This window comes from Eleginops maclovinus, chromosome 14 (assembly GCF_036324505.1).
Source record: "Eleginops maclovinus isolate JMC-PN-2008 ecotype Puerto Natales chromosome 14, JC_Emac_rtc_rv5, whole genome shotgun sequence".
NCBI classification, from domain to species: Eukaryota; Metazoa; Chordata; class Actinopteri; order Perciformes; family Eleginopidae; genus Eleginops; species Eleginops maclovinus.
The window spans coordinates 11,522,716-11,536,463 of record NC_086362.1 but is presented as its reverse complement, the minus strand read 5'-3'; the positions used below and the strand labels follow the sequence as shown (position 1 = coordinate 11,536,463).

At 40.0% G+C, this 13,748-nt stretch overlaps 3 protein-coding genes across 8 annotated transcripts in view; 2 read left to right on the top strand and 1 right to left on the bottom strand.

Moving 5' to 3' along the window:
• Positions 1-1,714, bottom strand: part of LOC134875712 (RAS guanyl-releasing protein 2-like) — a 31,408-nt gene extending 29,694 nt beyond the window's left edge. The window contains exon 1 of one of the 2 annotated variants that reach the window (XM_063900318.1): positions 1,261-1,714. The gene's annotated coding sequence lies outside the window, so the exon portion shown is untranslated. The remainder of the gene's footprint in view (positions 1-1,260) is intronic. The other variant, XM_063900317.1, reaches the window with a different exon arrangement.
• On the top strand, positions 495-10,027 carry alpk1 (alpha-kinase 1). Of its 5 annotated transcripts, none has more exons than XM_063900315.1 (14): positions 495-514; positions 3,430-3,643; positions 4,065-4,219; positions 4,302-4,500; positions 4,590-4,649; positions 4,731-4,817; positions 5,592-5,668; positions 5,773-5,868; positions 5,947-6,051; positions 6,161-7,838; positions 8,024-8,171; positions 8,248-8,410; positions 8,960-9,146; positions 9,247-10,027. In XM_063900315.1, exons 2-14 carry the CDS (start codon positions 3,538-3,540, stop codon positions 9,456-9,458), a joined length of 3,273 nt encoding a protein of 1,090 aa, XP_063756385.1. In that variant the 5' UTR covers positions 495-514; positions 3,430-3,537; the 3' UTR covers positions 9,459-10,027. The 5 variants fall into 5 exon arrangements, with proteins under 5 accessions (XP_063756385.1, XP_063756386.1, XP_063756384.1 ...); XM_063900316.1 differs by lacking the exon at positions 495-514 and adding an exon at positions 1,229-2,628 and having other exon boundaries at positions 3,433-3,643; XM_063900314.1 differs by lacking the exon at positions 495-514 and adding an exon at positions 1,229-2,745 and having other exon boundaries at positions 3,433-3,643.
• Positions 10,028-11,554: 1,527 nt separating this feature from the next.
• On the top strand, positions 11,555-13,547 carry LOC134876066 (ependymin-like). The gene is made up of 6 exons (XM_063900909.1): positions 11,555-11,777; positions 11,996-12,030; positions 12,148-12,282; positions 12,621-12,807; positions 12,891-12,978; positions 13,179-13,547. Exons 1-6 carry the CDS (start codon positions 11,714-11,716, stop codon positions 13,306-13,308), a joined length of 639 nt encoding a protein of 212 aa, XP_063756979.1. The 5' UTR covers positions 11,555-11,713; the 3' UTR covers positions 13,309-13,547.
• The last annotated feature ends 201 nt before the right edge of the window (positions 13,548-13,748 follow it).

Below are 13,748 nucleotides of genomic sequence, written 5' to 3'. Positions count from 1 at the left end.
AAATGGACTTTGTACAAATTGTTTCATTGATTTGTGCTGTAGGGACAGTCCGTCATATATGATGGCTGTATTGGTAGCTGCCTCATTTGCATTCTGTGAATCAGATGCTGATCTCTATGTAGAAGTGCACACAAAGACCAGCTTGTCCAACATTCAAAATAGGAGCGGTTAATCAACAACATGCAGCAGCACCCAAATCAACCACATTTTCTACCTCTTAAAAGGATGTGACAAAACTACAGCTGCTAAAACTCCCAGATGTCCAGAGAGGGAGCCAGTCTCAGATTACAAGTAAAGTCCCGCCGCTCCGAATCAAAACATGAGTGGAGGATGAAGGCCAGGGTGAAGGATAAGTGAAGACATAGCAAAACAAGTAATAAGCAGCCCGGGCAGTCAAAGATGCCTCCTAATCCCTGCTGCTTCAAGATTCAAGATTCAAGAAGCTTTATTTATCCAGAGGGCAGTGGGAGAAGATCACTTTCAGTCACTGCTGTCAAGCAGCTGTGTGGAACAGGTAATGAGGAGGCTGGATGAAGTCTGACCTATCACTTGTTTAAATTAGCAGTCGAGGCTGGCTCACAAAGAGATGGGATGGGGCCTACAAAGTTATTTTTCACTCAGGGTGATATCTCATTAGCACAAAGGTGTTGGTGTGTAATGGTTATTAGCTGGGTCTTGAAAGTTTGCCATTTGACGGATAACTCAACCAGCTATCTACTTCCTCTTCGCAAATGCAAAAAACATTTGCATTCCAACAGACTTTTGTTTACCATCATTCTCACCCCAGTCGAAGTAGGATGAAGACCCTGCCTCTCCCTCTATCTAATTTTAGAAATAGGCGTTCCTCCATCCTCTACTCTGCTCCTCCTGACCTGTTATTTCAATCAGCTTAACTACACAATATAATTGACTGCTGTGGGATGTCTTTGTCTGAAAAAAGTACTCAAAGCTCTCGTTCATACTTGTAGTAAAGTTGAAAACTTATCCATGACTCCCTAATGAGTCAACATGAAATCCTCATATTGCTGTGGCTGATGTTGCAAGAAGACAATTCATGCACAATGTCATACTGTTGCAAAACAACAGCACAGATTCAAACGGATGTAGCCAGGTGATCAAAGACTGAAAAACACATTTCAATGTGGCAAGTTTATTTTGTTAAGCAATAAGAAGGAAGAAAGACATCTGGATCCAGTCATGCGTAAAATGTCTCCACGTTGCCTCAGTCAACCAACATGCACGTTCAGCCACATTTCTTACCTCTAGAGTTTGAAGCGTCCCATGCTCTGTGAGAGGAAGGCGGCAGTGATAGGCTGACAGTTGTCTAGTGAGATGAAAAGCGTTACATCACCAGCACCAACCGAACTCAAAACGTCTGTTTGGCTGCGGATTGGGAACACCAAGTCCTGGGGAGAGACACGCGGAGGATCGAAACAAAAACAAAAGTCATCTGAAGAGATGCACACGGATCCCTCTCCGGAGTTTTCTGGATTGGCTCTGCGGGTATTGTTACGCTACATTAATCCTACAGTGCACACGAGTCATCTCCCGGCACGCTCGGAAACAAGTTATGGACGTGATGTGTGTTGGTGCCTCAGAAGCAGCTGAGCTCAGTCATCTGGTCGCAGCTGGACAGCGTGCCAGCCTTCTGCTCGTGCATCCAGCTGTGCAGCGATCACACTCACTGCAGAGCCACAGTCCCGCCTATTGGTAGTAGCACAGCAACACCAGAGTCTGCACATGCTTGTTGTGTATGAGCTGCATCATTACACACCATAATGATCCATCATTCTGTTGGCGATACCAATGCGTCTTTTCCACCGTTTACATGCCTCCACTTCCAGATGTGCTGTCTTCACAACCATAGGCCTTCATTTAAAACCATTTATCGGGTGTTGACGTGCATTTGGCTGGATTGTATTTAAGTAAACAAGAGACAGGCAGCTGCTGCAGTGGTAGAATAGTGATTAATACATGTTTTTATTGCACTACATGGCAAGTATAGAAAACACAAGCACCCAATCTGTTTTGGGGTTAAGTGGATCAATAATGATCCATATGTAATACTTGTTTATTATTACATAGCCCTACAAAAGGCTACTGCTTTTTCCAAATCAATTACCAATGAAGTAATTACAATGGTCAGTAGTGGTTCAAACTAAATGAATACATAGGTTCAAGTATATATAGGCAAACAAAGGAAACAATAAATACTTTTAAAAACATTTTTTATAAAAAATATTATTTTTATCTGTTAGAAAATACTTATTCCCATACATGTTGTTGTACCTTACAGTCATAAAAAACAATTTCCCGAGATAAATCGTTTATGGATTTACCTGTTGCTTCAGGAGGCATTCGATTCCTTTATAACGGCACATGTTGCGTTCATGTCATGCAGGATTACATTGGTGAAGATCCTAAACATAGACTCTAGAGTGTGTTTTTAAAATGGCAAACCATACAATTGTTCAATCGATAACGACTGGAATACTGATTTTTGTAAAATAGTGCAAGGACATGTGCAACATGCTCTCTGTTATTAGAATTGCTATATTTCCCATAGCATTGAAGGCAGCACCATGTGGTACTGCCCTTCCAGGAAGAAGAGGACAACACAGACGTTTGGTCGGTAGCCTACTGTTTAATTATTGCTTGTGAAAATGTATCATAGTACAAGATTAAGCTTAAAATTTAACTCAAGGGAAAGAATGATTTGAAATATGACGAAAAAACAGCAATAAGGTCCTCTTCTGTTATGTTTGCAATTTGTTTTTTCAATGTGAAAGAACCAGTATGTGTTTGTCATAACATCCTTTAACAACATTAGACTGAGTTGTCTTTATGCTCACTTTAGTTTCAATGTGCACTGAGAGTACGTTTACATTTGTAATCTAACCTTTACAAATGTTTGCACATGATCATAATACTCCGAAAGTAAAACTGAAAGTATGTCATTTTTTTTGTTCATATTGTTTTAAAGGGAATACTAAAACCTCGTCAACATACATTGTAAGACATCATATGGATTTAAAATTGGGGACATACATGTAGACAGAAACAGGAATTTGATTTTTTGTGATTTACAATTATTACGAATTTATTGTATGATGGATTACTGGATGGATACTCATATGTTGTACATGACTAAAAGTAGAAGTAACAAAGTCTAGAAGTCCTCTTTACAAGTAAAAGGTATTAATGGAGTGGAGTAAAAGTACACCATTTACCTCTAAGTTGTAGTAGAGTAGAAGTACAATGTAGCATAAAATGGAAATACTCAAGTAAATACAAGTATCTCAAAATTGTACTTTAGACCAGTATTTGAGTGAATGTACTTTGTTACTTCCCACCTCTGTATTCATCGTGTTGAATCTTTCTTGTTTTGTAAAGTACAAACAGAACTGATGGTGCAATTCTTTCCCACAGCAGTCGGGTTATTCCAGAGGATCACTCTTCTTTAATCAAATACGGGAACCAGGTTGAGGAGACTAAGAAAGGAGGAAATCCTTTCATCCAATTCATCTGTTTTCCATAATGGACAGCCAGGAAGTGGGGGATTTCCTGGAGGATTGCCTCAGAGCAGCTGGACTGTCCACCCAGCCCACTGAGGCAGAGAGGCTGGACTACTGTCTCTGCAGAGGTCAGACACAAGATGGTGCTATGTTCATTTTGTATTTGGGTTTGGAAGGAAATCAGATTGGGATTTGGGTGAGGAGATTTGGTGGTGGAATTACATTTACAAACACACAGCATATGGTTTGTGTTGACAATGAAATCCCATGTTGAGTTGACATGCATTTGAGGGAATTTCCTTTTTGTTTAGCTAATGCTTTCAATAGCCCGAGCTTGGGCAGTACAATGCTAAATAAAACCTCCTTCTATAACATAATTCTACCAAAGGAAGAACAGAAAAGTAACAAAAATACATGAATTCCTAATGCAAAAAAATGTGCCTTGTCTATTTTATTTATACCTTGAGTTTCAAAAACTTAAAGCAAGGTAATCTTAGCATTGCAACACCATTTTATTTGGATTTATGAAATCCCACTTCTTTCATGTAGACTTGCTGTGTGCAGAACTGGCCTCTCTCCTGCAGGATGCAATGGAAATTAAATGGCCCTTTGTTCCGGAGAAGTGGCAATACAAGCTGTCAGTCAGTGCCGATGACAAGACTAACCTCAGTGACCTCATCAGCAATCACCTAACGCAGCTGCTGGTAAAAATGACACAGCTAAGCAATATTTTTTATGTGGTGTTACTGGAAGAATATTCTCTTGATATCTTTGCTGTGTTGCCAGGCTGTTCTCAAGGCTTCCATCGTGGCTCAGGAGGCCTGCACGGCACTATCGGTTGTCTTCTTAGTCGACCGCTTCCTCTACTGGACAGACGAGTCAAGTCGACTCCTGAAGATCACCAAGCTGCTTCACAGACGCCACCCTGACACCCCTGTGGCCCCACAACTGGTCATACGACAGGCCAGAGTCTACGTTAACTCTGGTAAAAATGCTGAATGTTGAGATAAATGTGAAAAAGCGTTTGGATGTGTTATACAGATCATAATAACGTGACAATCATCTTCCCTAAAGGCAAACTACAGAAGGCAGAATTCATTCTGAGCAGTCTGATTAACAACAGTGGGGCCACAGGTACGTGCTTTGTATTTTAACTGCCTCGAGTAATGCATTATGTCGTTTTTACATGCTTATAAAAGGGATTTTTTTTTATAGGTTGTTGGGTGTACCACTGCGAAAGTGACAGGGCTCTTGTGCAGGCCGTGAGTGTTCAAGTGCGGGGAATGATTTTGCAAAAGCTAGGTAAGGTTTTTTTCTTGGATAAAGGAATAAAGTTCAGTCCCTCTCCTTTAATACTGATGTCATGAATCATGGATCCTTTAGGGCTTTAAAATGCTTGAACATGTGTGATGTTTTGAGGGGAAAAAAAAAAAGGATTTCATTCATATCTCAACTATTCGAAATAGCTTTTGATTTTTTCATTTTGATTCACATATTTATTAGGCTTGGTTCTGCTGCATCCATGCAACACCTGCTTAGAGAAACAGTAAGGTCATGTGCCTGCGCTAGTGACTGATATCCAATATGAGCTTCTGTCTACCCTGCAAGCTGTCGTAAAATTAATAGTCCTGTACCCTTGTTCCATGTCTCAAAAATATGCAGTGTTTGGTCCTTGAATTTCGGGGGATTGGGCCTTCAAAGTCCTCTAAAAGTCCTTTGATTTGATGTTTAAAATATAATGTTTCCAAGCCTGTCTTATAACAAAAGCATATTATGGACATCATCACTAAAATATATAATACTTATAGAGCCCAGGGATAATTTCCCAAATCAACATTTCTGAGATTACAGTCTTCAACGTATTGGAAAAATACATTCTGAAATCTCTTCAGGGTTAAAGCCATGAATTACCCGGAAAACTTTGAAAAAATATTGTTTTTATTGGTCAAAAAACCACATGGCTTTGCTTCATTGAGAAGAAATACATGTTAGTACATTAGCTTTCAATAAGCCAAACCTCTGATATTGCTACTGCATTGTCGTGTTATACAACAGAATATTTGTGCTCTGTTTCAGGCCTGTGGCTGGAGGCAGCAGAGCTCATCTGGGCCTCTCTGGTTGGCTACTATGCACTTCCTCAACCTGATAAAAAGGTGAGCCAGACACAACCACATTATCGCCATCATAGTTGCCATATTTGGAACTTGTAAACATGCACATACTGTATCCACGCTGATATAAACCTTTGTCTCTGCAGGGGATTGGAACCTCTCTCGGTATACTGGCCAACATATTGGTGTCTATGAATGAGCAGGACTTCGATGCTTTTAGGGCTAATCCAGATATTGATTTAGTAAGTCTAACTCATATTATAATGTTTTTTTATAGTGTTGGCTTTGTATAACTGTGTCTGTCTGTTCTTTTGGAGCAGTCTTTACTTGGGGACAGGAGTCATCGTCTTCTATCTGCAGCTCAGACAGCTAAGATGGCAGTGGTATACAGCCAGTACACTTCACTCTACGTGTTGACCCATGTGGTGAGTTGTCAATTGTTGCAATCGTAAAGTAGTTTTTCTTTTCTGAAGAGTGATAAATAAATGAGCTGCTTTAATTATTCCTCTGCTTCTTTCTTACTTCCTTTTTTAGGCAACTCAAGGGATCTGCTTTTTATCATACAGTTTCTCAGTGGAGTGCCCTGCTACTCAAAGGCAGTCTTTCCTCCTGTCGGCTAAAGAGGCATTTTCAATAGGCCTGCTCACCAAAGCAGAGGGGGAGCTCGTCACCAGTAAGCAGGAGCTTCACACGTTCCTCAAGGCTGCGTATTCTCTCACTGTCACTCACAAATGGCTTGGAACTCCTGAGGATGTTGTGGCGAAGGCAACTGAAGCTTGCCAAAAAGCTTTAGCACATTTTTACGATTACTCCAAAGCAGAACCCCAAGATAGGGATGGCGTCTGTGGTGAAATCATGCAGCTAGTCGCCCAAATCAAGCTTCTGTTGCGAGTGGAGCCTTTCCATAATTCAGACAAGGGGTCTTTTATTCCCGACAGCTACAGGAACATCAAAGATATATCAGTTAATTTCACTCTGGAAGGTTTCTCCAAGGTGATGCAGAGATTCCAAAAGTATCATGCGTCACTGTGCGACACAACCAACACAAACTGTAAGGGGACCAAAGATGGGGTAACGCTATGTATAACTGCACTGGGGACCACCATTGGTACGCTCAACACAGAATGTGGCACAGAGGCCTGCAGAAAACCCCCCAAAGGAAAGGAGCCACAACAGAGAGGTTCAAGTTCATCTGATGGGCACCCACCTCAGAAGTCTGGCATGTGTACCACTGTAGGAAGCACAGATATCCTCGGCTCCTCGTGGCAGGACTTCTCCTTGAGCAGTTCAGGGTCTCCAAGGCCGAGCAGCAGTAATGCAGATGAACGTGAAGCAAATGGACGCCATCAGCGTTGTCTGACCACTGAGGCTGATGATGATAGAATGTTACAATCCTCTACAGAAAACAAGAAACGAGATGTTAGTTACAAACCTGCCACTTCCTCCTCCAGTGCATGTAGTGATTCAGAGAAAATTGAGCTGATGCAAGCTGGGATAGAGACCCTGTTCACTGAGGAAGATTGGATGATTGATGGTGGTTTGGTGCCAGAACTGCAATCCTTATCCCAATTAGCTAGCAAAACCACCTCCAGCTCACTTAGTGACAGTTTCGGTTCCCAGTCGTCATGGGACAAAATTCCAGCTGATCTGATCGCCCCCATAACAGGAAAACCGCAGCCAAGCTGCTGGTCAAAAACAGGAACAGGCCAAAGCATTGATTCACCAGGCTCAGATGGAAGCTTCTGCCTTTTGGAAACTCTTGATTCTGAAAGCAAAGATTCAGCTTGTGATCCCACACACAAACACCCTGTGGAGAGCCTGAAAGTTGACCCACAAATGGAGACTAAAGTTGACTCTGTAACACCTGCCAACAAGAACTCTATAGCAACCCCACACTCTAACTGTTTCCGGTTTGTCCCAGCACAGTGTGAAACCTCCACAGAGAGTTCATTTGAGATGCTGGGTGATCCTCAAAGTGGACACCAAAGTAGAACTGATGTTGCTTCTCCAGATATCCTTCACATGAAGAACCCCTTGTGCTACAGCTGCCTGAGGCAAAGCCTTGTAGCTGGCATTGTCCCTGAGAGACAGTATTTGTTGTTGAAGGAGGATTACCTAGCCCTACTGGCCGGGGTTTGCCATGAGTGTCTGCTGAAGAGACTTCAAAGTGACAAGACACAGTTCAAGCTCAAGACACACAGATCTGCCTACAGTGAGTTGGAATTATAAATTGTAGAAACTCAACCATGTCCTCAAGAAATATAGTAGTTCAAAGTAACCGTTTCAAGTGAACTTCCTCGCATTCATTTTAAGCTTGTGGGTACTATTCTATTCTTTTAAAGAATCAATTTAACATCATCAAACTGTTTGCTAATCTCTCAATTTTATCTATATTAGATGGCCTTCATTTGAAGTTCTCTAAGGCCACAGGACTGTGGACAGCCAGAGAGACCTGTGTTTACATCGGGGAGCCAATGGGGGTGCAGGGCAAGCAGAGAACAGCAATATGGGTGCAGTTCTTACACCAGGAGGAGAGGTTAAGCAGGTAAGCTGCTGCACAATCGAAGCACAACCTGAACATAACCACTTTACGTCTCACTTTTTCTGTGTGTATGTTCTAGTTATGTGGGGAAAGATTACCTGAAGCCAAAGGAGATCCAATTTCACCTGAAAGATGTGGAGAGACAGATGACAGCCCAGTACTATGTGACGGAATTCAACAAGAGTCTTTACGACAAGGAAGTCATGGCTCAGATCTTCTTCATTCCCTCGGAAGCACTTCTGGTGAGGCTAAAATTAAAATACAGAAAGGTGTCTTTGGTTTGGTAGATTTAAAATGACTTGTTTTATTAACGCCAGAGGCAGCAGAGTGAAGATTAGCCTGCAGCAGCCTTGGAGCATTTTGGGTTTAAATCTACTGTAATACCCCAGTACAGCCTCCAGTTGTCAGTTTACAGCTACATATATCCCTCTCATGGCTGGTAGATCCAATATTCTTTGGGTTTTTAGTGTAGGATGTTACTTAAAGGTGGGAAAATCGGAAAAGGATGTTTCAAATAATAGCTTAAGGGTGAGTATTTACTTTATTATCTCTGCACATCAATGAATAAACAGGGCAAATAAACATTATCACGGGTTATCCTTTAGTCTACTATTGTTTACTTCTTTAAAAAAATTAAAAACCCTATAGTGAGGTTGCAATAGTTGCAGAGGTGAGCATTACAATTACTGGATATTGGAATACATAAGAAAATGATATCATGGAGCCATGTTAATGAGGTGCATTTATGAGACTTCAAATATTTCCCTCTTGTTCTCTGCGCTTGTAAATAGATTTTGAATGGAAATGAGATTGCGGGCTGTGTAACAGTGGAGCCCTACATGCCTGGAGACTTTGTCAAACTGACCAACAACACTGGGAAGAAGGACAAGAGTTTCCAGGCTACAGAATATGGCCTCGCCTTTGGACATTTTACATACCTGTTCTCTGACTGCCAGGAAGTTGTTGTTGACCTGCAAGGTGTGTATGTGTAATACAAAGATGATTGTATTGGTGTATTGTCGATATATGGGAACATTTGCAGCGTTTGTTTGTGAACAACTCATTTCTTTTTTATCAGGGTGGGTGACAGCCAATGGAAAAGGGCTGACATACCTCACTGACCCCCAGATTCACTCCACCAAGATCCCCAAAGGACCCTCCAATTTTGCTGACAGAGGTCTCAGGTACTTCCTGGAGGAGCAACATGGACCAGAGTGCAATGAGATTTGCCAGCTGCTCAAACTACCTCGAGTGTTCAGACAGCCACATGCTCTGCCTCAGAAACTTTGAGGAGTTGCCAAGATATTGACCTGCGTACGACCTTTTGTATTAAATAATCAGGGGAAGGTTTTATATATATTGTTGTTTATTAAATATGAGTAACATGCAATTGATACAAGTTACTGAAACTTGGTGCTACATGATTTAGAAAAATTGACCCCGGTTACAATCTTACATCTGATATTAATTATGTATTTTTAGCTTCCTGCTCTTAATGACCTCAGATATACTGCATGACTCGCATACAACTCATTTCCTAAAAAATGATTCATTCTAAGCGTCTGATACAATATGTGTTGTTTTTTTTATCTGGCAATGGCGGGTAAATGCCTTATTTAAACAGCTGTCCATTTAGCAAAAAGATCAAGTCAACAAAGTAGTGATCATAGTAACATTAAATTATATTTGAGGTGCTTTATTGTATAAACACATAACCTTTGAATTTATAATTTGGGCATTTCTTTTAATTCATTTTCCAAAGGGTTACAATGAATAACTTTTTGCATTTGTCCAGTTCCTGCTAAAGCCGAAATATTTAGACAAAAATAAAGAAATCATGCAATAAATAATACAATTTGTTTTGCTTTATGGTATTGTTTTTGTAATCAATCCCTGTGTCTTCCCCATGTGACTGGATTGCTGTCCAGCTGGAGTGGCTGCATCCTCGTGTTACATAGTCAGCTTTGTTGCAAGAGTTTATATAAAATAACCTTGTAGACAGGAAACACAGTTGACTTTTAAAATATATGTAGCCATATTAATTTACTATAATAAGATTGTGATTGCATAACCCTAACGTGAACACGACAAAGTAGATCCCCTGTATATTCTTATGATGTCATTCTTACCTAACATGAGACTGTGGAACACTCGAGTCAAGCTTATTTTTTGAAGATGGTATCTTATCATTGACAAACATGTGTTTAAAATGTACAATTATGATATCAAAGTATGAAACACCCAGATAAATGTGGCCGGAATAAGAAAGGAGACTGCATGATTGCAGGTTGACTACTCACGTCAGCTGTTTCTGTGTATGATCAGTGGTGGAAGTCACTGAGTACATTTACTCAAGTATTCTACTTTTTTGAAATATTTATACTTTACTTGAGTATTCCATTGAATGATAATGTATACTTCTGCATTTCAGAGGCACATTGCACTTTTAACTCCCCTACATTTATTCAACACTCACAGATAAAACACAAATAAAACACACGATATGCTGATATGGTGTAATGCAGTAGTGTACACAGTATTTCAAGTATCTAAATTTGATCCACATTGAACACCTACAAAACTAAAATGCTCTCACATGTATAAAAACAGGATTACATAATAATATAATACTACTAGAAGATCCATTCAGCATTCTTTTATTTTTGATACATTTAGCTGATTTTAGCTGAGCTTTATATTCTTCTGAAATCAGCCATTGTGTTGAATGAGTAGCTTTGCTTTTTGTACATTTTGATGCTGATACTTTTGCACTTTTAAATAAAATGTTGAAATCAAGACTTCTATTGGAGTATTTTAAAGCTATAGTATTTGTACTTTTACTTAAGTAAAGGATCTGAGTACTTCTTTCAACACTGTGTATGATCAAAATAAATATTTATTCAAATTGTGACAATGATTTTGCATTTACAATCAAGGAGCACTATGTGCTCAATGGAGTAAACCAATAAGCAGATCATCATGTGACAAGCAGGTGCTTACACACCTTCACTTCACATGACAGTGATGTCATTGATAGAGCTATAAGCACACGTGATCCGTGCAATTTAGATCCAGTCCAGGGTTTCTTAGACACCATCATTTGTGAACACAACAACATTCTTTACCCCTGACCCACTGTGCGCAGTACTCACAGACACTCTGTATTCATGTGCTTTCTGAAAAGGAGAACTTGTCATATTTCCATGAGAACTAATGTATTTTTTAAAACCCTGTCATGTAATTTAGATGAATGTGAGCCTAACATGTTTTAGTAACTGGTAAACACACAGCCCTCTGTCCTTCTGATCATAAAGTTGAACATGTGTCATGAGTAAGGTGATGTATTACTTTTATGACTTTTTATTTGAGGGGAACCTGAGTTTTTCCCTCAGATGTTTGACTTTAATGACAGTTATAGGGTTAATTATAAAACCTGGAGGCGGGTCTCTCTCCTGGAGAATCAGGGAATGTGTTTACAAGGAAGCGAATCCCCTCTAGAGCAGCAGAAAGTTTGTGCCTGACAACAGGCAGTGGAAGCCATCAGAATGAAGCTCTTAATACTAGCGGGCCTCCTTGCAGGCTGCCTGGCTCAGAAGCCTACACCATGCAGTAAGTAAACTCACACAAAGAGAGGAAAGTGGTTGTGGTTGTTGGATTTCTGTTATTTACTATAATATCTTATGCTTTCTGAACCTTATATTGGAAGTCTCAATGTTTCCTATTGCTGACTGACACAGGGATCCAGCTTTATGTATGTACTGTGGGCAATCTTTGTTCTTTTAATTAATGCAATGTTATAATTTCACAACTCTTTTCTCCATAAACAGAAAGTCCTCCTTTTCTTACCGGGTCCCTCACTATAGTGAGTGTTGAGTTTGTTTTGTATGAGCATCATTAAGCAGAACCTGAGCAATGACTCGGCACAATTACAATATGTGAAATAGGAAGATGTAGACTAACTCACATGATCTTTCTCCAGTCCACACAGAACGAAAATCTCTTTGCCTATGCCAAGTACGAGTATGATTCAATAGGACAACGGATCCGGCTCAGGGAGCTGGGGACTTATGAGAATAAGACCTTCAGCTATGATGTTCTTCTGCTCTACAGAGAGGTGAACAAAGCTATCACATGAATAGAGTAATTGAATCAACTATCTACAGTATCCATGCAGTGCTTTCTAATTGCGTTAACACACATTTCTGTAAAATGTTTTGCTGATTTTATAATAATAATAATAACAACAACAACAATAATAATAATAATAATAATATAATGAAATATAAAAAGATATAAAATAAACCAATAAAATAATAAAAGTACACCATAAGACTCTCTGAACTACCTGGTCCATCACCAGGAATGAATAATGTTGGTATTTAAATTAATGTATTAAGCATAGGTTTGAGAGTCAGGTTTAAAAGTCCTTATCCTACAACTTTCCTCCTTCAGGCTAGCATGTATGAGATTCACCGGCACAACCGTTCATGCACCAAACGGCCTCTGAAGGGAGATTTCCACCCCATGGTCATCCCAAAAGATGCTTCACTGTTGGGCCAAGTTATTCTGGGCAGCTCTTCCGGACCTGGACAAGGACTCCTGGTCAACACTTGGACGGGAGATCTCCCCAACAAAGCAGGTCAGAGAGAAAGTTATAGTTTGTCCTGCATTGCCTGCCGTAGAGTTTATTAACACATGCAGTTTGTTCTCCAAACTTTACAGGGAAGTTCCTGAGAACAGTCACTGAATTCGGTTGCGTTCCTGTCTCTTCTTTGTTCCGCACCAAAAACTTTGGATGGATGGCTTTAAGGTCGGTATAACAACACTGTAACAATCAGCATATAAAGTAGAAAGGACAGTCTGATGATGATGATGATGATGATGATGATGATGATGATGATGATGATGATGATGATGATGATGATGATGATGAAAGGCCTAACAGGGACTTTTAGAAGATCTGAAATTGTTTTGCTTCACACTAAGTGCCTCCTTTGTTCTGTTTTCTAGCTACTTCAATAATGTTATCGGGATTGTGGACCCCGCTCAGCTTGACCCTCCATCCTACTGCCAGGATGCGGAGGTGAAGGCTGGTGATGAGGAGCCAGTGGACTTCACCAGCTTGTTCCAAAAGCTTTGAGGACCTCCTTTAACCCAGGATTTTCAAATAAAACAAATGGATCATTGCTTTTCATATCCCATTTACTAGTTAAAATGCCATCCACGGCAGATTTTTGCAAAATGTTAAAGGTTTTCCTTTTCCTTTTTTCAATTTTCGGTCTTTAACTTACGGCTGGAATTATGAATGTTTATGAATTAAAAACTCCCTCTCACTTAATGCTGTGATTTTATCAATAAAGATATCAGTATAAAAAGAAACTTTCAGCTGGTCTCCGTGTGTAATGACAACATCAGAATCAGAAATCCTTTATCAGTCCCACAGTGGGGATATTTACATTTGTTACTGCAAAAGTGGCATAGCAGGTACAACAAGATATAATACAGATACAGACAGATATAATACAGAATAAGCTAACATACTAATATATAGAAGAAAAGCACAGTCATACTAGAATAAAG